The 23,329-nt window shown below is 33.5% G+C and overlaps 1 protein-coding gene across 1 annotated transcript in view; it reads right to left on the reverse strand.

The window, feature by feature from the left end:
* The window catches only part of DNAH10 (Dynein heavy chain 10, axonemal), a gene marked incomplete at its 3' end in the record, with an annotated part of 74,052 nt that overhangs the window by 2,150 nt on the left and 48,573 nt on the right, over nucleotides 1-23,329 (reverse strand). Inside the window, exons 31-38 of the mRNA XM_051219328.1 lie at nucleotides 22,633-22,799; nucleotides 21,178-21,879; nucleotides 18,600-18,835; nucleotides 15,580-15,983; nucleotides 12,967-13,229; nucleotides 10,673-11,702; nucleotides 6,894-7,174; nucleotides 4,431-4,661 (exon numbers count right to left, since the gene is read on the reverse strand). Coding sequence (XP_051066384.1) covers nucleotides 4,431-4,661; nucleotides 6,894-7,174; nucleotides 10,673-11,702; nucleotides 12,967-13,229; nucleotides 15,580-15,983; nucleotides 18,600-18,835; nucleotides 21,178-21,879; nucleotides 22,633-22,799 — 3,314 coding nt within the window. The remainder of the gene's footprint in view (nucleotides 1-4,430; nucleotides 4,662-6,893; nucleotides 7,175-10,672; nucleotides 11,703-12,966; nucleotides 13,230-15,579; nucleotides 15,984-18,599; nucleotides 18,836-21,177; nucleotides 21,880-22,632; nucleotides 22,800-23,329) is intronic.

The raw sequence follows: 23,329 nt of genomic DNA on the forward strand, positions 1-23,329 counted from the left end.
ACAGTCGTTTATTTTCGGTTCAGAACAGAGTAATAGGCGCTCAGTTCTTAGTGGACACGGGAGCAGAAGTAAGCGTCGTGCCTCCAGTGAGTAATGAAACACGAAATATCAATACAGCGCTAACGCTTAAGGCAGCAAATAAATCCGATATAAAGACATATGGCAAACGAAAAGTAACCTTGAATTTTGGTCGTAGTACTTCATTCCTCTGGGAATTCATTATCGCAGATGTATCCGTACCTATAAGATTTCGACTTACTAGTGGATACCCGATGAAACCGGCTCATGAACATTGACCGTTCAGTAGTGATAAGAGGATTGACAACCGATTACGTACCCATGAACTTAGTAGTATCAAAAGACAAGAGCGAGCAATATAGATCGCTTCTAGACGAGAAGACGATATTAGTACGACGAAAGAACGAAGTGTCAGACGCGTTATCGAGAACGATGGTAAGCGCTCTCATCCAATCCGAAGTCGATTATCACAAATTAGCAGCATTGCAAAATATGGATGTTGAGTTAAACAGACAAAGGTCTGCCAACACAAACTCGTTAGTACTCAAAGAAACTCCATTTGGAAAAGTAAGCATCATGTGTGATTCTCTACGGGCCAACCACGACCATTTATTCCAAAGCCATTAAGACGAAACATTTTCGAAGCTATAAATAATATTTCGCATCCTGGAATAAAGGCCACCATCAAACTAAGCAGCGAGCGTTTCGTATGGTCAAGTATGAACCGGGATATTCGTAACTGCCAGAAAGTTAAGATACATCGCCACACTAGTTCCGCAGTAGGTCATTTCCGTCACCCTGATAGCAGATTCGAGCATATACATGTCGACATTGTGGGACCACTGCCGATTTCAAGTGGCTTTAGTCACATTCTCACCTGCATTAATAGATTCATGCGATGGCCTGTAGCAGTGCCCATAAAAAACATTGCAGCCGAAACTATTGCTAAAACCCTAGTGGAGCATTAGATTTCTTATTATGGCGTGCTTACTAATATCAAGACCGACAGAGGAGTTCATTTTGAGGGCCGCCTCTTCCAACAACTCACAGAGCTCCTCGGAATCAAACGAGTTCGCACAACATCCTACCATCCGATGTCGAGTGGTATGGTAGAGAGATTACATCGGCAAATTAAAGCCTCTCTTACAGCTGTTATTAGCAATAATGATTGGGCCAGCAAGCTCCCATCAGTCATGTTGAGTTTAAAATCAACAATCAAACAAGATATAGGATGTTTCACAGCAGAGTTGGTTTATGGAACTACTCTACGTCTACCAGGAGAGTTTTTCACCTCAGGTTAAAGTGTTCCACTTGATATAGCAAACTATGTACAACGTCTAAAACAGCATATGAGTAATCTAAGAGTAACGCTTCCGAGACAACATCGACACTGGGTATACATACCAAAACAACTGAGTGACAGTACCCATGTGTTTATCAGAAGGGATAATGGTCAGCGTCTCTTACAGCCGGCCTACGATGGTCCATTCAAAGTGAAATGATAAAACTATTACGGTAGACAAAGCTGGAAAAACGGATGTAATTAGCATCGATCGAGTCAAACCAGCTTTCATCGGAGCTGACGATCAGCCAGTACATACAGATACTTCGAAAACCGTCAAATCACCGAAACGTGAGTTCCAATTATCAACAACATCGACGAAGACAAACGAAGAGAATCCAGTAACGACAAGATATGGTCGAAAAGTGAGATGGCCACAATGATACATAGCTAGGATTTTGAATTAATAATTTCTTTCGCCTATTCGGATGTAAATTTCTTTCATCTTCGTTTTCTATGTACACATAGAAAATTTTAACTTATTTATTATTACATTCGACATATTTTATGTATTCTTTCGATCTTCCGTTATTATGTTATTTGACCTCACGGACATATACGAACTCAAACTTACACGTATTTGTTATAACTTACACGATAGTTCTATCATACATCTTAATCTCGTAAACTTCGATATTTACTATACCGTTAAATTTGACATTTTTTTTCGCAAACACAGACACTACTTTGTATCTTTGTTTGCTGGGGGGAGCTATTATAGCAACTCACGTGCAATTGAGTTTGTTCACATTTATTTCGATTAAGTCATTTTGTTAACTTATTAACGAACGTAGTCATCCGTACAACAACAACTTATCTATATAATTGTATCTTTATTATTGTTGCGAATGTATGAACATGTATGCTTGAGTATTGCTTACTACTTGCACATATATTCACTCTGCTAGCCTTGCTATTAGTCGCTTAATTGATTCGATGATTCATTCATTTCACTATGTAGATATATTTCCATTTTATCCATGTTTATTGCTCTCTGGCTTATTTGCACCCGCTTATTTGTACTCGTTTACTCGTACTCGTATTCTCTAACTCACTCGCTCTCTTGCCTGCATGCTTTTCGGCACAACTCTTTCATGCTTGTTTAACGCACTTGTAATTTTGTATATATGTGTGTGGCCCCATAATAAACGTAATCAACACATCGTATTCGCCTTCTGATTAATATACCGTTGGGGCGTTATCTAGTGACGGTTATCAAGACGAACTGTATACGAAGTTTAAGGACTATACTGAGTACCGACTACCACAAATTCTTTCTGGTTGTACCTTTCTCTTTCCCCCATTCTTCTTCTTCTTATTATTATTATTATTATTATTATTATTATTATTATTATTACACCACTAATCTGTGGTCGATATTGTTGTTTCTTCTTCTCTCTTATACGCACCTTACATTCTTTATCTCTTCCCATTCTCATCGTTATTGTGTAGCGCATATATATCTGGTGCCCTCTTGTACCAATATGTGTTTAAATAAATCAATAAAAACAAATTGTAAAACCTTAAGAGAATTTATCGAAAAGAATATTCTTCGTTCAACTAGTAGTCTTTTAATATGATGAGGATCTTTAAACGATATATATAGTGTTATCTTAATTTTAATTTCTATTAGCTGATTACTTTTCATATCAATCAGTATAGTAGTTAATCTATGGTAAATACATCATTCAGGAAGATAAATACTAAAGATATCTAAGTATCTAAATGTAATGGATATTGAAGTTTTATCGAAGTCAATAGAAGTTAGTAGTTTTCATTGATCATAAAGGAGTATAATGCTCATATTTTTACATTAAAGTCAAAATGATAAAAATCGAGTTTTTTTCCACTTTAATCCAGCAAAAATAAATATGACCTTGTAAATATGTATGAAGGTTGGATCAAATAATTGGATCAAATCTTAACAGTTCATGGATCTGATTTCTCATGACTTCAAGTTTAAATGCCTATCTAAATATTATATTGTGTACAATTTGTTATAGAAGGTAAGTTAATATGTGGATTATAGGTAGTTTTGTACCTCATCCGAATTCATCGATGTCATTAAACAAATGTACATTGTTTGAAAAACATTCACACGACAAGAATATAATAAAATTGAATTCAATCCCATTATTATTTGATTAGCGTTTGAAATTGTTACATCAACCTACCAGTCATAATACTCCGTAAAACTGCACTATGTTAAGTTCAAATTCGATTTTCAGTATTAAGAAGAATAAAAATCGAGATTTCAGTCTTTAACTGTTCCAATAAACTCAATCCACTCATTACTGCATCAGAATAAACTATTACTTAACTATCTATTAATGTTGGATGTTAATCTACGTTTTAGAATGCTTCACTACCAGACATTCCTTAAGGAACTATGAAAAAGGAATATATTTTAAAAAGCTACCGCAAACTGTTCATTTGGTTGTGTTTTTTGGGCTGGCTCCAGGTAGCGGGATCATTTAACTTTTTAAAATAGATTGCTGAATGAACCCCATTATCGATAATTCAGGTGATTGCGAAGTGACCTGAACACAGTGCTACAAGAAATTTTTTAGCATTCTTTGAATTTCATCAATCAGTAATTTTACGTTTTCTAAATCAAATTTATAAACATGATTGTCTGGGTGTAACACAATCAAAAGCACCTTTAAGAGGTACAAATCTTCATCGTTTTAAAATATTTTTTGTATGGTATTGGAAATAAAATTTTATTATAAACTTAAAATTTTCTTCATTTTGTGTTGTTTGTTTGTATCTTCCCATCGATGTTTAGGACTGAAATTGATCAGTTTCTTATTGGTATATATGCATTCCGTGCATATCGCCTCAATATTGCCTTAAGTCACAAGCATCATAAGCAAAGATGGATGGTGGCTAGTAGTGGAATCCAAGACACGCATTTTATCCAGCTGACGTGTCCTAAATAGGAAAAAACGCGCGTCCTGGATTCCACTTCTTGCCACCATCCATCTTTGCTCAAAATTTTCTTATTAGAATAAATTAAAATAGGAAGGATAATGTAATGTTATGTAATAAACTTATTTTATAAATTTACCCAAGTAGTGTATTGTTTATGACGATCATGAAAGTGTATCATCCAGTTGCCTAAAGACTTTTTAGTCGCTGGAGCTAAACGCTGCCATATGCTTGGTAGTTGGCCATTAAATAGGGAACGTGCAACATTATCAAGTTCGGCTGACATACCAACTTCCCCATTCAATGCACGTTTCAATGTTCTAAGGGTTTGATCCATTCGTTTGATGAGTAAGTTAAACCTCTCTAGTTCCTAAAATTAAGATAATTACAAAGTAGATAAATTCATTAGAAAGTGTAAGAATGCCATATTAACAATATTTCAGGGTTCAAAAAAATGTTTGAAGGTGAATGACTCACGATAAAGATCCTGAAGTCTAGAGTTTAATCATAACAAAACTAGATGGGATGGATACGAAAGATCATTAGAAAAGATAGTGTACATTTTACCTTTGGATAGTGACCAATCGTGTATATCCTGCAGAGTCTTAGATCACCATCTTTTTGTTAACTTAGTGCATGACATGTTCAATAGAAGTGGGATTAGTCGTCTGTTTGACTTTTTGCAGACAAGATGCATTTTTCAGGCCATAATAAGCAAGATAGAGCACTGTATTTAATCAGGACTAAATATATACGGATATCTTAGTGACGATAAGGCATGCATTCTTATTACTGACATCATTTCGTTTCCATTATCGTAGCTACAAAAATTACAGTGAGAATACTTAATTCATTTTTAATGCCAAAATTATTTTCGGGACACTTTTCATGATATTGTGGATGAAAATCCTAATGATTCATAAATTTACCTGACTATACAGCTAGTTAAAATTCGTTCACTTGGCGCCTTTCTCAATCATGTCGAACATTGAAGTCTACAATGCCGAAATGGAATTCGTTAAAAATTGCTGATTTGTACATATTTTGTTAGCACTTTTATAGCCAATTATGTTTCACGAGTTAAAATTAAATTCATTTATTTATTATGATCTCCATTTTGAGAAAACTACCAAGAACAGTTTTACTGCTTAAGCAGAGCAAATTTTCCTCAAATGCCAAGGGTAGGGAGAGTTAGCTCTCCCCCTCGAGATGCTCTCAAATGGCCACGTGCATAAAAACACTGCCAGGAAAGCCCCACTCACTGCTTTCTTGTGACGGGGGTGTTGTTTACGGACTTGAGGGGAAGAAAAGTGAATGTCCGGCTCTTTAACCAAGTTGGTGGACATGGAGGTTTCACCTAGGGGAGCTGGAAAACCCTGATTCCAAACCAGTGATGCACATGAACTCTAGGATCCTGAAGGAACAAATGGCGTATGAACCAATCGTTGGTCACCAGTTACCATGGAACTGCATCTCCTTGCATTGTTCCACTGCGATGTGGATCAGACCTCTAGGTCGAAGGCTCCGGGTGTGGCCCCCTAAGAAAACCATCTGCTTCGGTCTGGGAGCCTGGGCAGTATTATAGCCCACACACAAATCAAGTGAGTTGTGTGGCGCATGTGTATTCGGTGTCCCTTTGTACCAATATTTATGCGTTCAAATAAATAAATAAATAAATAAATAAATAAATGATAAATAAATGATAAACAAATGATTGACATGGGAAGTTTTACTAACAAGAGATAAATAGAGTAATTATAATCCATCCGTACCTATGTCGGACCATATTTATCTAGGTAGAGGTGCGCGAGCGGCAAATAATCCATTTACCTTAGTATGCTAATAGTTGCATCTTCGTAGATATCATCTTCTCTGACTTGTTTTACTTAGTACATCAGTATTAAATTAATTAGATATAAAAATTAATGGATAACTGACACGCTCAACAGTTGAACATTACTCATCATTATAATTGGGCGGCCTGCTTGAGCATCTGGGCTACCTGTTCCTGTCATCTAAATATTTCAACAAGTTATCTATTTTTGTTTGTTTTAATATATCATTATGTATATTAATCGCATAACTCATCCTAGTGCATTTCTGAAAAGTTTACAACCTTTCGTTGTCAAAGTTACTAAAAGCTCAATAAGAGATAATGTGGTCGCTGGCAATATGCAGAGAAATGAATATACATTATTCAGATGTTTATTTACTGGACTGCCAACATCTAACTGGCGATCACTCAATATTTATCGTCAGGATCGACTAAGAAGAAGGAAACGGAAACTTGTTGAAATATTTTGTGCTGAGAATTCTATATAGTACCAAAAATATAATATTGAATAAAGCTTATAATAATAATAATAATATCTAAGTATTATGATTTTAAGTTAACTGACTAAGTAAATGTTCAAATCAAGGTGTTCCTGTCAGTAAAAAACATGTATTGATACTTGGAAAATAGCATATTCCTAACGCTTCTTATAAACATTTCTAGAACTAATGACATTAAAAGTATAAAGGTGAATATTCTAATGATATATTGAAACTTCCATTTAATAATGTTGCACATTACAAAAATTTCATTCCTAAACATGTTTACCTGTAATAAAACAACTGTAATTGGTGGTATATTTACGCCTAATTTTTTTCTTAAAGCTTCTCTATCAAATATTTGTGGTAGAGTAGTTAATAAACCTTGTGTTATTTGTGAAATGAACTCTTCACGATTTGTTGAATTTGTTTGACTACTTGTCTGTGGTTGTAATTCAAGTAGATAACTCCAAATTTCTTTGGTTGCATTTGTATAATAACCTATTTCAGCGTTTGAATGAAGACCAAATACTTCAGGTGTATTAGTTAGTGGGAGCGATTCAATATAACCTGAAATGTGGAAATTATAGAAAGAATTTATTTGTCTTATCCAGTTCATTAAAAAGAAGTTAGCTAAATCAAATGGATGATTTTACAAGATATAGGGACAGTTTAATTAATATTAATGGATGAACTTTACGTCTATATTATTTCTGGATCTTGAGTATAATATTTGATTAGTAATACCTGCTTTATTCAATACTAAGTATTTGATTACAGTACGAAATATAGAATATTGCAGCAAAATTCCAATTATCTATGTATTTGAATTGTTAAGATTAAAGAAATCTGAGTAAAAATATTTTCGACAGTGATTAGCTGATGCTCATATTTATCCACAAATGTTTACGATTAGTTGTACTTTCATGACACCACTTTTCATTATCGAATATATTTGATACATGTAGTATATAGTAATCTCGTTTCACTTCTCTAAAGGATAGAAGAGGAGGAAAATATTACTAAACATACTGGTGATTCTTTAATTTCTTAGTTATTAACTTCACAATATATTGTAAACATTTAATACAAGTGTATATATCCACACAATTATCACAATTAGTAGACTGGAGAAAATATAAACTCCAAAAAAATTATGGCGATAAATACATGTTTGAAAAAGACTGACCCCCAATTTTAACCAGTCTGACGAATCAGACTACCCATTAATAATCACGGTTGGTTAGAAATTTATTGTTACCAGAATCTTTTATTCGGATGGATTTTAAAGGAAGCTATGTCGCACATAGAATTATAAAGTGTGTAAAAATAGGTTATTAAGGCAAAAGAGACCATTCACTGAACCAAAGTTTAAATTCAACCTCAATATTTTTTGCTGCAGAGGAGCAATAAGCGCTGTCGTTCTACAATGAATTCTCCATGGAAATATTTCTCTTTACGTATGTTAATTTGACTGGCTAATAGATTAGAATATAAATTATTAGTTGATTTGCAGGCTAATATCCTATCACTACTACGTTGACTTCAAGTTTAGCATATAATTAGAGTAATTTCTTACAGTTTTTCAAACCAGTCAGTCAGTAACAACGTAGAACTTCGTACGTACGTACATCAGTTCGAGTTGTCACACCACATTAGCACACAGATGCAGTGGTCGATTCAAATCCCGTAGTGGTAGAGGTAATAAGAGTATAAGCAGTAATCGGGAAAATTAGTGTTTGGAGATGTTATTTAAAAAGCATAATACAGTGAAATAAATTTGGGAAGAGAAAAAAAGAGACAAGGAGGAATAAGGAGATCAAAATTTGGGAGAACACAAAGAGTGTATGCACCTGCGCCATTACAAACGATTTTGAGCCATGTCATTCAGGGTCTCTAACCAGTCAGTTACTGATTATTCAAAAATATCAGGACGTTGATCATGTAACTTTAACCAAATTCTTCTGATTAAACATGAAGTATAGCTATCAGTTAAAGCGATATCGCACTGAACGTTGTTAACTATTAAATGATGATAGATAACTGATATGAAGCCCTGTTTGATTTAGTAGTTCGGCCTGTTGAGAATTTTTGACAAACAGTGATGTAGCCAAGCAAAAACGTATAATCTCTCAAAATGCAAGTTATCAAATTGTCCCAGCGTTTGACAGTCAGTTTACTAACTAGTAAAAACCTTCATTGTGATGAGTCAATGATGACATTTCAAATATTTTGTTATTTCCTACATTTCATTCATATTTTCAAAGGTCTTCCATGTACATCATTTATTGTAAGAAGTTTATGTAAACCTTCACTTTCTTTTTTTTTGGTGGAGTTTTGTTCTCTGAGCTGGATGGTTTGGTCGTGGAGCTTTCATCTTTCTTCTGAATGACACCGTCAACACAAATCTTCTCCACCTTCACTTTCTATTTCACTTACCTTTCAAAAGTGATAGACTTTACAAATGCAAACTGACAGATTCTAACTTAGTGGATCAATGTTATCAAGCTTACTACAAAACTGAAAGATTCAGATTTCAATAGTACAGGAAATTACGAGTTAAAAGATAAATTGAAACAATTATCCAGTACTACATGATTTGCAATGATTTTTTGAATAATAACTCGTATGTCTTTATCTCAACTGAATGTAAAGAGGAAAACTTGATTTTCATTAGGTGATAGACCGGGTCAGGTCACATGCTGATACAAGATACTAGATAGATTACTTACTGTAGCAAAGATAAATGATAAGTAAGATACCCAAACTTTACTAAGTGTGTTGCTAGAGAGTAAATTTGTTAGCGGGATATAGATTGGATTAAAGGGTGCTTGATGCACGATTGCGTTGGTGCATGCTAACTGGGTAATTCTTATCCAATCAGCTTCTTACTTCCATCTAACCTTGTTATTTGGAATATAATCTATTTCTCGTTCAACCGTGTTCTGATTTGGGGACTTGTCGAGTGAGTTGGTGTCCAAGAATACTAAGCAATATGAATAACTGGGTTGTATTAAGAGAGAATTATAACAGAATTATTCATCTACTAAAGACCACGAGTCATCTATGTATGTCTGATTCATTGCACTATCATGTATACATTCATTGAGAATTCAGAGTAAAGTTTTCAACTTACTCTTTATTATTATTTCTTTTAGAATTATGTATAGCTGATTATAAAAGTAAACTCCATTAGGGAGCACTAGTTCCCTCAAGATTACAAGTACACTTTGCTGACTAGTGTCAAGTAGCACGAAACCCGGGTCCAGGGTTTCCTGTTGACTACCTCCAACCACGATCTTCTCTCAACATAGTGCACGCAGTGTCGAGTCAGCTAGACTAGTGTCCACATTGCAACTTGGTCGATAGCATTCGATCTGCACTAAGAGAGACTTGACACACATGACATTGATCATCATCTAGTGACCAATCAATTGTCAAAAGTAAACTCCTCCTGGAGTCCCTCTGAGGCTACTACCGATCCCAAACCCGTATAAAATAGGACGGTTGGATATGGTGTTAGTGACCCTATCCCATAGAAAACTAACTCGCTAAAAAAACGCTAACCAGATTAGAGAAGTAATAAGTAGTATGCATTGGCCATTGAATTGAATTGATAAACTATAACAATAATCCTGTTAACATTAAAATTATAGTTGAGACCATGAGTCAATTGAATCTAAACCACCATGGAAAACCTGAAAGCAATGGACAGTCTTTTCGTCTTATTATGGGACTCCTCAGCAGTGCGCATCCATGACCCCGAAGTTAGACATTAACACCGTTGGATGACGGCTCAGTGGTTCAGTGGTTAAGCATTCGCGCGCGACACTGACAGGTCCTGTGTTCGAATCTCGTGAGGCGGAGTCGTGGATGTGCACTGCTGAGGAGTCCCATACTAAAACGAAACGACCGTCTAGTGCTTCCAGATTTTCCATAGTAGTCTAGCTTCAATTAACTCATAATTTCAACTATTGAAATTACTACAATCTTCACAAAATCCCTTCTGATAAAAATGATAGTTAATAAATGTCAAGATAAAATTTTTTATTTATTTATAAAACTTACGACTGAATTCATCACGTGTATTACCATTTGGAATAGAATATTGAAAATGTTTATATGAATAAAAACAAAATGGTTGATATGTATCAAATATAAAATCACCAAAATATTCATTGATATATGTTTTTAATATACGTCTATCATATTCATCAATAACTCGTCCACCATACATTACTTCACCAATTAAATATTTTAAACTATCCCATGGAATTTTTATTTCATTTTCATGTATAGATTTTTGTAAATAAGTGATTAATATTTGCATAGATACACGAAAATCGGATTCATTAAAATCATATATAATATTCCAACCAATTTTACCAAATTTTCTACGTTCTTGTATAACAGCATGAAAAAATGTTAATGTATAAATTAATATTGGAAATATTGAATGAGAATATTCATTAAATAATAATAATGATGATGATGATGATATTTTTGAATATGTTGAACGTATATTTAATTTTAAATTATTCGGTGATTCTGTCACGACTTTTAATGAACGTTGTAATATACCAATTGGAAATGTATCACATGGTTCAGTTGTTAACCATAAACGAAAATCTGGATGTGGTTTTATTAATTTTTCAATATATTTTTCTAAAATAATTAACCATTTTATTAATAAATGACAATTTTGTAACATTAACCAATTACCATGGATAATAGATAATTCTAATAGATTTTGAGCATTTTTCTCTTGACCTTGACCCATAGATAAAAATTTTATACGATTTATATCAAAATTTTGTCTTTCAGCAAATTTAATTAAATCGGATGTTGGATCTGAACCAGGACTTAAAATAAATACTATTGGTGATCTACATGTAGTTTGTTCATATATTGTTGTAAAATTTAATATTGGTGGACTAACAAAATCTTCACTCATTATATCTGTAATATATAATGTAATAGCTCGATAAATTCGATCTATACGAAAACATCGAAGTAAACAAAGTCGTTGAAATTTACTTAATTGTTCATTATAATTCCCTGGAATTGATATACTTTCTGGATTATCTGATTCATACCACTAGGAGAAATTTAAAACAGAATAAAGATAGGTAAATAGAATTCATATATATATATATATATATATATATATATATATATATATATATATATATCATCAGAAGGGGTTTCGTAGAGATTTTAGTAATTTCAATAGTTGAAATCATGAGTCAATTGAAGCTAGACTACCATGAAAAACCTGGAAGCACTGGATGGTCGTTTCGTTCTAATATGGGACTCTTCAGCAGTGCACATCCAAGACCAATAATTTCCGTATATATATATACCCAATTGAGTTATACTTTGATATTATGCAATGTAATCCCGTCTATTCACTAAAATCTGATAAAATTACAACAATTTTACAACTGTTTCACTACACAAATGTATTTTTTTGTTTGTTATTGTCCAAATTCAATGATTTTGTGGGATTTCTCATTAAAAAAACTGATTTCAACTGTAGATCATTCAAAGTGTTACCATTTTTACTGGTTTAAAAATTCAGTCTTTAAATTACAAAGGTATAATTTTACAATATATGTGTTAATAAGTATCTGGTATATTCTTTGAACGTATACCCGTTGAATTATCTTGAATCTTCAATAAAATGTTTTATAGTGTGTAAGAAATCAAATGAATCAGCACATGGATGACGTTAGACGTCCTGATTACCAGCTACTGTCCAAAATATAGTTGTTCAGTATATCACAAGTATCATACAGCCTTAACACTTATCAAAGTCGAATGTCGAACTTCTGAACTGCTTAATAGTGTTTAAACATTGCATTAAATCTAAATTATCGGAGTTTCTTAAGTTATTAAACACCGAGTGTCTCCCATTATAACAAACAGGCTTACATTTTCCAAAAAAATATAATTTATGACAAAAGTTATGGTTAAGCACTAGACATTTGGAAATTGTTTGTGATGGATTAACACTAAACAGTAGATCGTTAATATCTTTAGAAGCCACGAGCTAAAGGCGAAACAGTGGTATATTTCAGTACAATATTTTCAATACAATGATCAATGCTAAATCTTTGAAGACTTCAGTCATTGATTGTCCGTGATGTAAACATTCAGAGGATATAAATACACTGAGCAAACATAAAAATTACTTTATTGATTTGGCTGGATCTCTAACTTGGATTTTATTTCAAACCGTCTGAAAGATAAACAAATATTTAGATATCTAACATTTATCGCCTTCAAAAATACAATATAACAAATAAACCCAGGAAAACCTTTTATTAAATGTTAAAACATTATATGAAAATGAATCTTACACTTTTCCATTGTTTACTTGTTTTCACTAAATCATCTTTTAATGAACCATAGTATTCTGGAAATAATTCAATTAACCGACTAAGGTCTTTCCAGCTAGAATCAGGTAACCAATCAGGCAATGGATTAGGGTCTTTCGTTTTCTCAATAGAAACATTTCCTTTAATAAAGAAATCCATTTCCTCCGTAGTCAAATTCCCCAAATTAATTTCTAACTTGCTGGTTATTTGAAAACTGAATAGAAGTTTGTGCTTTTCAAAAATACCTATATTGTATTTAACAAAATAAAGCTTTGAGGAAAGTTAGATTTTGATGAACAGGTCATACAAAACTGTTAAACAAAACAAGAATTTAAATAGTTGGATTCATGAGTTGATTAAAGCTAGACCACCATTGAGAACCTGGAAGCACTAAACTACCGTTTCGTCCTAATACGAGACTCCTCAGCAGTGCGCACCCACGTTCCCGCATGCAGGCCGCGAACGCTTAAGCTCTACACCACTGGACCGGCATCTAACGGTGTTAATGTTTAGCTCTAATCGATCCGTGATCTTGCACAACCATTAATCCATTGTCTAAGGAAGACGCTTGTCTCTATCGGACACGGATTAGACTCCACTTCCCAATTGTTCAGCTTTCCCCTTACTTTGCTTTGAACCAATCTATGACAGATTAAAGATCCAAGATCATATCAGGGGTTTGTAAAGAACTTCGTAGATGACTTGGCCTTTATATTCCATACACAACAACAAATGCCAGTCAAGACAAAAAGTGTAGCAGAAGCCTCTGCATCAGTATGCCTCAACATACACAAGCGGAAAATCAAGATCCTCAAATAAAACACGGAGAACACCAAACCAACCACTCTTGATGGCGAAACTCTCGAAGATGTGGAATCTTTCATGTACCCGGGAAGCATCATCGATGAATAAGGAGGATCTGATGCAGACGTAAAGGTGAGGATTAGCGAAGCAAGGGCCGTATTCCTACAATTGAGGAACATATGGAACTCAAAACAGCTGTCTATCAACCAACATCAAATTTAGAATCTTCAATACGAACGTGAAGACAGTTCTAATGTACGGAGCTGAAACATGCAGAACTACTACAACCATCATCAAACAGGTACAAGTATTTATAAACCATTGTCTACGTAAGATACTGATTGTCCTTTGGCCGGATACCATCAGCAAGAGCCTACTATGTGGAAGAACAAAACAAACCAGCTTCTAACTGAAGCGGAAATTACGAAAATTCGTTGGGAGCAGATAGGACACAAAATACGGAAATCGTCAAACTGGATCACGAGACAAGCACTAACTTGGAATACTGAAGGGAAACGAAAAAGTGGGAGGCCAAAGAACATATTGTGTCGGGAATTGGAAGCATACGTGAATAGGATGAATAGCAACTGGAAAGAACTGGAAGGGAATGCCCATGATGGGGTTGGATGGAGAGTGCTGGTGAGCGGCCTATGCTCCTCCACGAGGAGTAACGGGTGTAAGTTAGTAAGTAATTTAAGCCTAAGCAAACTAAACATATTATTTCTAATGCCTGGTAATGTACAACCTATACAACTGTCTAACTAGTTCTGTAAGATATCATGATTAAACTTTCAAATTATATTAGTATTGTTATATCATTTATACTAACAGCGTCAATGTACAAGATTTTGTTCTATAGAGTATTGACTAGCTAAATAACCATAAATCAGTTGTCTGTATTTATGTAACTCAAAAATAGAGCTTTTATTTCTTTCATTGATCTTACATGGAAAACTCATTTGACGTAAGAACAAATATTGAAAATAATCGAGATTACCTTCTTTACTGAAGGTGTAATTAGTATTATACTGAGTCGCTGCTGTTCGTTCTCCAATATACATGAGGACATCGACTATTTGACTAAGCGATATAGAAAGGTGTGGTATAACTTGTTTGGGTCCACGTGATAAACATAATCAACGCTTAGAGACCTTGAATGACATAGCTCAAAATCGTTCCCAATAGGCCAACTACATTCAACCCTTGTGCTTCCTTAGATCATAAGTTTCTAAATTACCTTATAAAATTTCTCATTTCAGTAATTTTAATTTTCTTAAATTCGGTATATTTGATCCCTAATTTTTACTATGTCCATTTATATTGTTACTACTTCTACTACTTTGGGATTCGTTCTGACAATCCCATCATAATGTCCTAATGGGATGTGGTAATATGAACCGGTGTACACATGTTCCATGTTCGACGCCACATATAAATGACTGACTAGGTAAATGTTCAATATTAATACAAATTTCACAATTTTTAAAGTTATCAAAATAACAAAAACAGTTTATGAATGATTTTTTGTTTTACTAAACAATCAATTAGTTTATGTTTATTTTAATTAAATGAACGAGAATTTTATTTAAATTGTAGAATATTTCAATTATCAAGGTAAAGATAGATATTGGCTAATAGTGGAATCGAGGACACACATTTCATCTTATTATTTTGGAACGATCCAAATAAAGAAAATCAAGTGTATATTACAATTATCATTTCACTTGATAAGAATAATTTTATAATCTTTAGTATAAAACTTATACTTAAAATGATTAACTTTAAATTTACCTGTACATCCATATGTATATACATTATATGTAAGTTTATTAATAATATTTTGAAGTCGTTTCTTTAAAACTACATCAGGCATACTTTTATGTAAAGATATTTGAAAAACATCAAGATATGCAGTTAATGAATATTGATACATTGAATTAATTGATGACATATCTGATAAAACAAAAAATAAAATAGCTCCACGTTTTGCTGCTGGACGATAACCATCACGTAATATATCAATATCAATTGCAGTTTTAGCACCCATTTCTAATTTTTCTGATACTTCATTTGCTTTTAATTTTGTTTCTTCTAAAGTATTAACTAATTCTACATTATCCAACATATTTCCTGTACTTGTTGCTAATTCACGTAGTAAACTATCTTCTAAGTCTTTCAATAACTTTTTATTTTGACTAGATGATTATTGTAAAAGGGGAATAGAAAACAAATTCATACAAATTTCTGTTAGAAATCATATATTAATAGAGTTGAAAAGAAATATACTTTTATGATATAAAGATATTTTTCCTGAAAAAAGCCTTTAAAGGGGTGCCTTTATTTTGTTGTCATTTAGATTGGATGATGTTGTCGACGGGCTCTCCATTTTGGTGGCCCAGGATCTGACTCCAAGTTGATTGCATGAATATTTGTTGTCGAAGTACATATACTCTGACTATTCTCGTATATCTTTATCGACTTAATCCGCGTTGAGTAATTAACGGAATTAAATAAGTCAAGTAAAAAAAATGGACTTTAGAATACATATATTTTGTATATGAAGCGAATGGAATAGAGTGAGGCGAAACGATACGCGGTGGAGAAAGCGGGTAAGCCAAATCCATTCAGTATTTATAGTCACACAAAAATAAGTTACAGACATGTGGTGAATAGGATAAGAAATGTACACACACATATACACTCATATAAAAACAGTCAAGATTGGTAAGCGATTAATTAACGAGGTCAAAATATGACTCAAGTGGAATGAATAGATTGGCCTGTCCGAAAGCTAGAATAAGATATATGGGCTTAACATGGATAAGCGACACTACAAACCCTTTTGAAATGACTGAAAGTAGAATGATCCTTCTAGTCATGAATACTATCACGTTTTAGTGATTGGATAGAATAGTTTCAAATAAACTAGTAGATTATCTTTGGGAAATTGAATTAGGTTTAGTTATTCGTTTAGTAAATTCGATTTAATTTTCACACAACATAAATTTCTTTCGATAGAGCTATTCCAGAAAAAGAATAATAACTTCCTTTTCAATAATAAATTAGGGGTTTATTTTATTTTCCAATTTCATACTGACTTATCACATGGTTGTAATCACTGTCATGTTGGTGAACCCTTATTACTGATCAAGTTAAATGGAATAATCTGCGAGATATAAATCAGGTTAAATGACTTGACTCCACTTCGTTTAACGTTAGATGTTTTGAGGTGATTAGAGATTTTATTCTAAACTAGGTTCCTTGATAGATAACACTATTTATCTAGATGTATCAACTATCTTTAAGAAACTAATGCTCCCAGTGGGATACTATCACATATTTAACAGTGTCACAATCAGCAATACTACTGAGAACACCCACTAATACAAATCTTAAGTTCAAGCTTCGTGAGGATTTCTTTCAAAGTTCTAACGTTGTTTAGCATAGTTGTGAGTTTTGTGAAATTTGTAATATAAGGTCAGATTGAGTTGGTCCTCTCTCCTGTTTAGTTTAATATTATTGAAATTTCTTTGACTAGATAGTGAGGATTTTCTTAGTAAAGCTGAATATGAGAGCACTTAGAAAGCGTTTCGAATTCGCTTTATTAATAAAAGTAGATAATATAAATGAACCTTCCAGTCTTTATGAATTTTAACAAGTTTTACAGGTAGGTATGTAGTCTGTTGAATGTATGGTTCATGATGGAAAATTACTAGAAACGAAAGTAAGTAAACTATGCTGCTTTACCCAGTAATACTAAAATTCATATGCAGACCGTCAAGTTATAGTCCTACTTTCAAGATATTTGAAAAGTTTACAACCTTACGCTGTATAATTTACAAAAATGTACAATCACAGACATTGTGGTGGTCGTCAATATGGATTAAAAAGGATGAACATTATTCATATGTCGATTTCTGAAATGCTAACATTTAACTGGCGATCAATCAATATCAGTCGTCAGGATCTGTCAAGAAATAAGAGAAGGAAACTTGTTGCTGAGATTTCTACATTGTACCATAAGTCTAATATTGAGTAAAGCCGTCATAATGGTAATATATTTTGAAAAACGTTTTATACTACTTTTATATTGTATAGTAATATGGGTAAAATACCTGTAGCGAATTACTTTGTGGTTATAACGGCAATATGGCAACATAAACACGGGGATGTATTTTATTTCTTACATTTCAAGCAAAGTACCTCTGTAATCATATTTTTTAACAAGCTTTCTCAAATATATATTACTGACAAATGGGTCATTATTATCATAGACAATTTTTTTATTCATTAAGTTGACACGTGTTCGAAAATCAGTCAACCATTTAAAATGATACCAAATTCTATTGTGTTGTTTCTCGAGTTTAAACAGAAATATCATAACTTATAAATTTTCAAATGAGCCGATAGACAGTAGAATAAAATTAAACATCGCTGGCATAGTTGAAACTTTGCCTATTTAGTTGGTCGACTCTTTATTGAAAAAAATTATTGGTTTTTTGCTAAACTGTCGGAGCATCATCGTCTCTTCCACATCCCCATACTTTTTAATGAAGTATTCAGCAAGCTGTTTCTTCCTGTCTTCTGTGAAGGTTTAAGGATGGAGTCTAAATGGTAAACATCTGAAAACATACTTTAGACATGTAACTTATAAATCCATGAGTTACGGGAATCGGATGCCTCATTTTTATAAAGTTCATAGGCTAATACAAATTCGTAAGTCGAGACACAGAGTTTGTTGCAGAGAACAGAGACTATTATGAATGAATGTTATTTTAAAGTACTATTTGCCTAGAACATTGAACTCTAACCTTGTTTCTTTAATCAAAAATTCACGTTGTTCTTCTAGCTCACATCGTTCTGATTTAACAATTACACTTAATAATTGATCTTCCAAACCTTTCATAGTGACGGTATAATTAATAACTGTTGCTTTACTAAATACATCTGGTCCGTATTGAGGATTAGACAGTTTTGTATTGAGGTAGAGACGAAAGTTAGGATCGTAGTCTACTTCTTTATCACCCAGAATGACATAAGCACGGTTCTGTAAGAAAAAAACAATAAATACAACTTATATTCTGTAAGGTTGAAATGTTAGTATGACAAAAAGAATTGCACAATGAAAACAAAATCCTATTAAATCTTTTCCAATCAATTTGATACAATCTTACTAACTCCGTAAAAAACTATGATATCAAATTAGAAAAGTAATGTAGAAAAACAAAAACTGATCACTTAATCATATGTACGAATACCAGCATAAATATTACAAACGGATAACATGAATTAAGAGATCAGTGCTCAGTTTAAATCCCCATGGGGTACAGGCGGATAGTACTAATAAGTTTATTTGTCACCCACGTAATAATAATATAGTATAATATTTACAGCTTATAGTTCTTCGATTTCATCAATTCGTTTAGAACCATTCTTCTTATGCTCACTTCTCCTCTGTATTTAAAAAAATTTTTTGTTAATTTCGTCTGTTTACATTAAGTAAAGTATGACAGTTTTGGCCGATGTTAATCTGTGCCAACTTCTACTTTGATTATCACTGACTAACTGATTATGCACAAAGTAATAATTAACATTAGGAGAGGGACTAGTTTTCACTACATATTCCTGATTTAGTAACTTATTATGTAACCCATCCAGAATGGTTATCTACTTCGTGTTCACTTACAATAAATGAATAGGTTTAAACAAAATGGTTCGAAAAGAGACAACTAATTAAAATAACCCATTATGTCATTAAATAAAAATAAAGAGAATTCAGTGAACAAGATTTTCTTTTAGACGAAATCATTTACTTAAGCTGTACATTCGTATCTGTGTTTTCGTTTTTCTTCATATCTGTCAAGCGGACAATTATCTTTATAATCCTGACCCGTAAATTATTTCCATCCTTCCATTCTTCTCTAACCCTCTGATTATTTCGTAACCTCGTTTGACAATTGGAGTCTCAAATCACTCTATGGTTTAATCTTTTCTATTATTATATAGACATACATTTACCACACCAATATAGATACGAATGTACAGCTTAAGTAAATGATTTCGTCGAAAAGAACCTACAAATTTTATAATACTTACTTACGCCTGTTACTCCTATTCGAGCATAGGCCGCAGACCAGCATTCTCCAACTCACTCTTTCCTGGACCTTCTTTTCTAGTTCTATCCAATTCTTGTTCATTTTTCTCATGTCTATTTCCATTTCTCGGCGTAATGTGTTCTTTGGACTTCCTCTTTTCCTTTGGACTTGAGGGTGCCATGTGAGGGCTTGTCTTGTGACGCAGTTGGGTGCTTTCCTCAATGTGTGTCCTATCCACTTCCAGCGCTTCTTCCTGATTTCTTCCTCTGCTGGGATCTGGTTTGTTCTCTCCAACAGTAGGTTGTTGCTAATAGTGTCTGTCCAACGGATCCGAAGTATTTTGCGTAGACAACTGTTAATAAACACCTGTATTTTATGGATGATGGCTTTCGTAGTTCTCCAGGTTTCCGCCCCATACAGTAGAACTGTTTTGACATTTGTATTGAAAATCCTGACCTTGGTGTTGGTTGACAGTTGCTTTGAGTTCCAGATGTTCCTCAGTTGTAAATATGCTGCTCTTGCTTTGTCGATCCGCGCTTTCACATTTGCATCGGATCCACCATGTTCATCAATGATGCTGCCCAAATATGTAAAGGTTTTTACATCTTGCAAATCTTCTCCATCAAGTGTGACTCGGTTGTTGCATGTTGTTTTGTATCGGAGAATCCTGCTTTCCCTTTGTGTATATTGAGACCTACTGCTGCTGAGGCTTCTGCTACACTGGTCGTCTTCTGCATTTGCTGTTGCATTTGGGATAGAAGGGCTAAACACAACAACAAAATGCGGGAGAAGATGACCTGGAGTTCCTCTGGGGGCTACTGCCGGTCCCAAGCCCGGATAAAGGAGGAGGGTTGGGCATGGGGTTAGCGACCCCATTCCGTAAAAAACTAACTCGCTAAAAAAACGCTAACCAGAAAAAAATATTTAATTTTATAATACTATTTATTTAAAGAGAGAGGACTTTTGTAGAATAAATAGATACATTGTAAGAGTGAAATCTGTGACTTCTTTCTCCTCTTAATTTGATAACTGAATGCGTAAGACGGTTTTTTAATTAAATAAAGAAAAATCGTCATAACGTTTCTAAGTGAGAAGGGCGTGTAGCCGCCGGAAACTAATTTCGACTGAGCGGATCCGTTCAACATGTAATCAAAATGAATGACTTATTACCCTAGTCTTTTTATAGAATAGCGTATTTTTCTTGTGTCTTAGCGATATGTAGTTTTTTGGTACGTAAATAAATACTATTGAATTTCATGCTTATTTTAAGGAGAGAAAATAAATATTTACTTACTTGATCACCTTTTATATTTTTCTCCAATACATTATTGATAACTGGATCAATATATTCATCGACATCTTTAAATAAAAATGGAATACCATAACGTATTGCTAGTTCAAGTTGTTTAAGAAAGTCTGAGTCATTAAACGTAGAAATTTTTAGGTTATTTGCCTCTTCTTTGTGACATATCCAATGAAGTGCTTGTTCTTGTGGATCAATACATAAAGGAAATCTGGAGGATTGTACAGTTAATATCCCATTCTGTATACTAAGTTCATCTGGTGGTAGACCTTCCGAATTCCATCTTGATACTTCTACATCATTTGTCAGAATATCTTCCAATCGAAACTGATCACTTAGTGGAATTTGTCTTTCTCGTAACCATGTTTGCCAATCTTCGTATATCATACGTGTACGAAATTCGGATGAAAATGCACCAACATAACTAAGAAATGCTGCACTGATTAAACAATCACCCAATAATTTGACACGTTTTATTTTCAATCCATCTAAATCCTTAAGCCATCGAATTTCTTCTGAGCTTAAACCAGAAATTAATTTATCTGCAGCAATCAAACGACGCTCCATGATATCTGTCTCTTCTTGTAATTTAAGTCTTTCACCCATTGCTTCTTCATAGCGACGATTAAGACTGATTAGCTCAGATTCCAGATTAGACAATTCTGTATTGATTCGAGTTAAATCTCTCTTAGCCTAAGAGATAAGGAGAAAATTTATGGAAATTTAAACAGTTAGTTATAAATTAAACGGTGTTTAGTGAATGCTGAAATAACCTGACATAAGCTATTATTATGCAATACGCCACTTCCCAGTAGTATCATTCCAAAGTATATCTTGTTTTCTTGATGGTAACATAAGTCTTCAAAGACCAACAGTGTGTAACATCATTTAATATCGTTTGCTTCCGTTTGTTGTCATTTTGAATACCATATTGTTTGTGTATTTATATCTTCTCATTGTTAATTGTTGTTGTTTGTATACAATTATAAATACAAGTGCATTATTTTTGGTTAATAAACCATTTATATGTTTTTTCTGGTCCGATTGTCTATCATATTTTGAAATTAGCTAAGTGAACTTTCAACGTTAAACTTGTGAACGATTATATCCACATTCTTATTGGGACAGTGATGTACTTACAAGCTAGATGTAATTTATGAACAGCATGAGTGGATAGGACATACACTATGGAAATCACCAAAATGCATCACGAGACAAGCGCTAACTTGGAACCCTGAAGGGAAACGAAAACGTGGAAGGCCAAAGAACATACTGCATCGGGAATCAGAAGCAGACATGAAAAGGATGAATAACAACTGGAAAGAGGTGGAAAGGGTTGCCCAGGACTGGTTGGTGGCCTATACTCCTCCATGAGGGGTAACAGATGTAAGTAAGTAACGAATTGTTTTAATTCAAACAATTAATACATTAAAATATATTACTCACTTGCATAAAAGTTTTTTCTAATTTTGCAACTTTATCTCGTTTTGGTTTAATATCACGTGCAACTTCACTGTAGCCAAGTACAGCAACAACAAATTTTAATAAACCAGTACCAGCTTTGCTGACACTTTTCATTTCATCCATTGTAACTTTTGACTTATCTAAATAATCTATCAACACAATGAAAAAAAGGTAAAACAATATAACATATAAAGGTATAATCAAGTGAAAATTAGTATTAGTTATAGTGAAAACTATTAAAGGAAATAAAGGCTGGTCATCTTTTAAATTTTCAAAGTATTCATGGTTTGAATAAACATTAAATTATTATTAACATAAATTAACGTGTAATTGTAGTTTCAGAGTTTATTAGTATTGATCGACTCAAATACTCTTTTTGTAACATGTTTATGGGATAAATTTTAATGCATACTTACTGACTTATTTACGCCTGTTACTCCTCATGGAGGAGGATTGACCATCCAACAAGATATAAGCCAACCAACTCTGTCTTAAGCTCTTCTTCCAGTTGTTTTCAAGTATCATTGAATTCTTTGGTGTTAGATATCTACCTTTGAATCTCGGTTTGATGTATTTGTTGGTTTGACTATTTACCTTTATCGTTTAGGGTTTCAAGTTAGCGCTCGCATCGTGATGCAGTTTGATGATTTCCGCGATGTCCAACCCACTTCCGGCATCT

Source organism: Schistosoma haematobium, chromosome 4 (genome assembly GCF_000699445.3).
Source record: "Schistosoma haematobium chromosome 4, whole genome shotgun sequence".
NCBI lineage: Eukaryota > Metazoa > Platyhelminthes > Trematoda > Strigeidida > Schistosomatidae > Schistosoma > Schistosoma haematobium.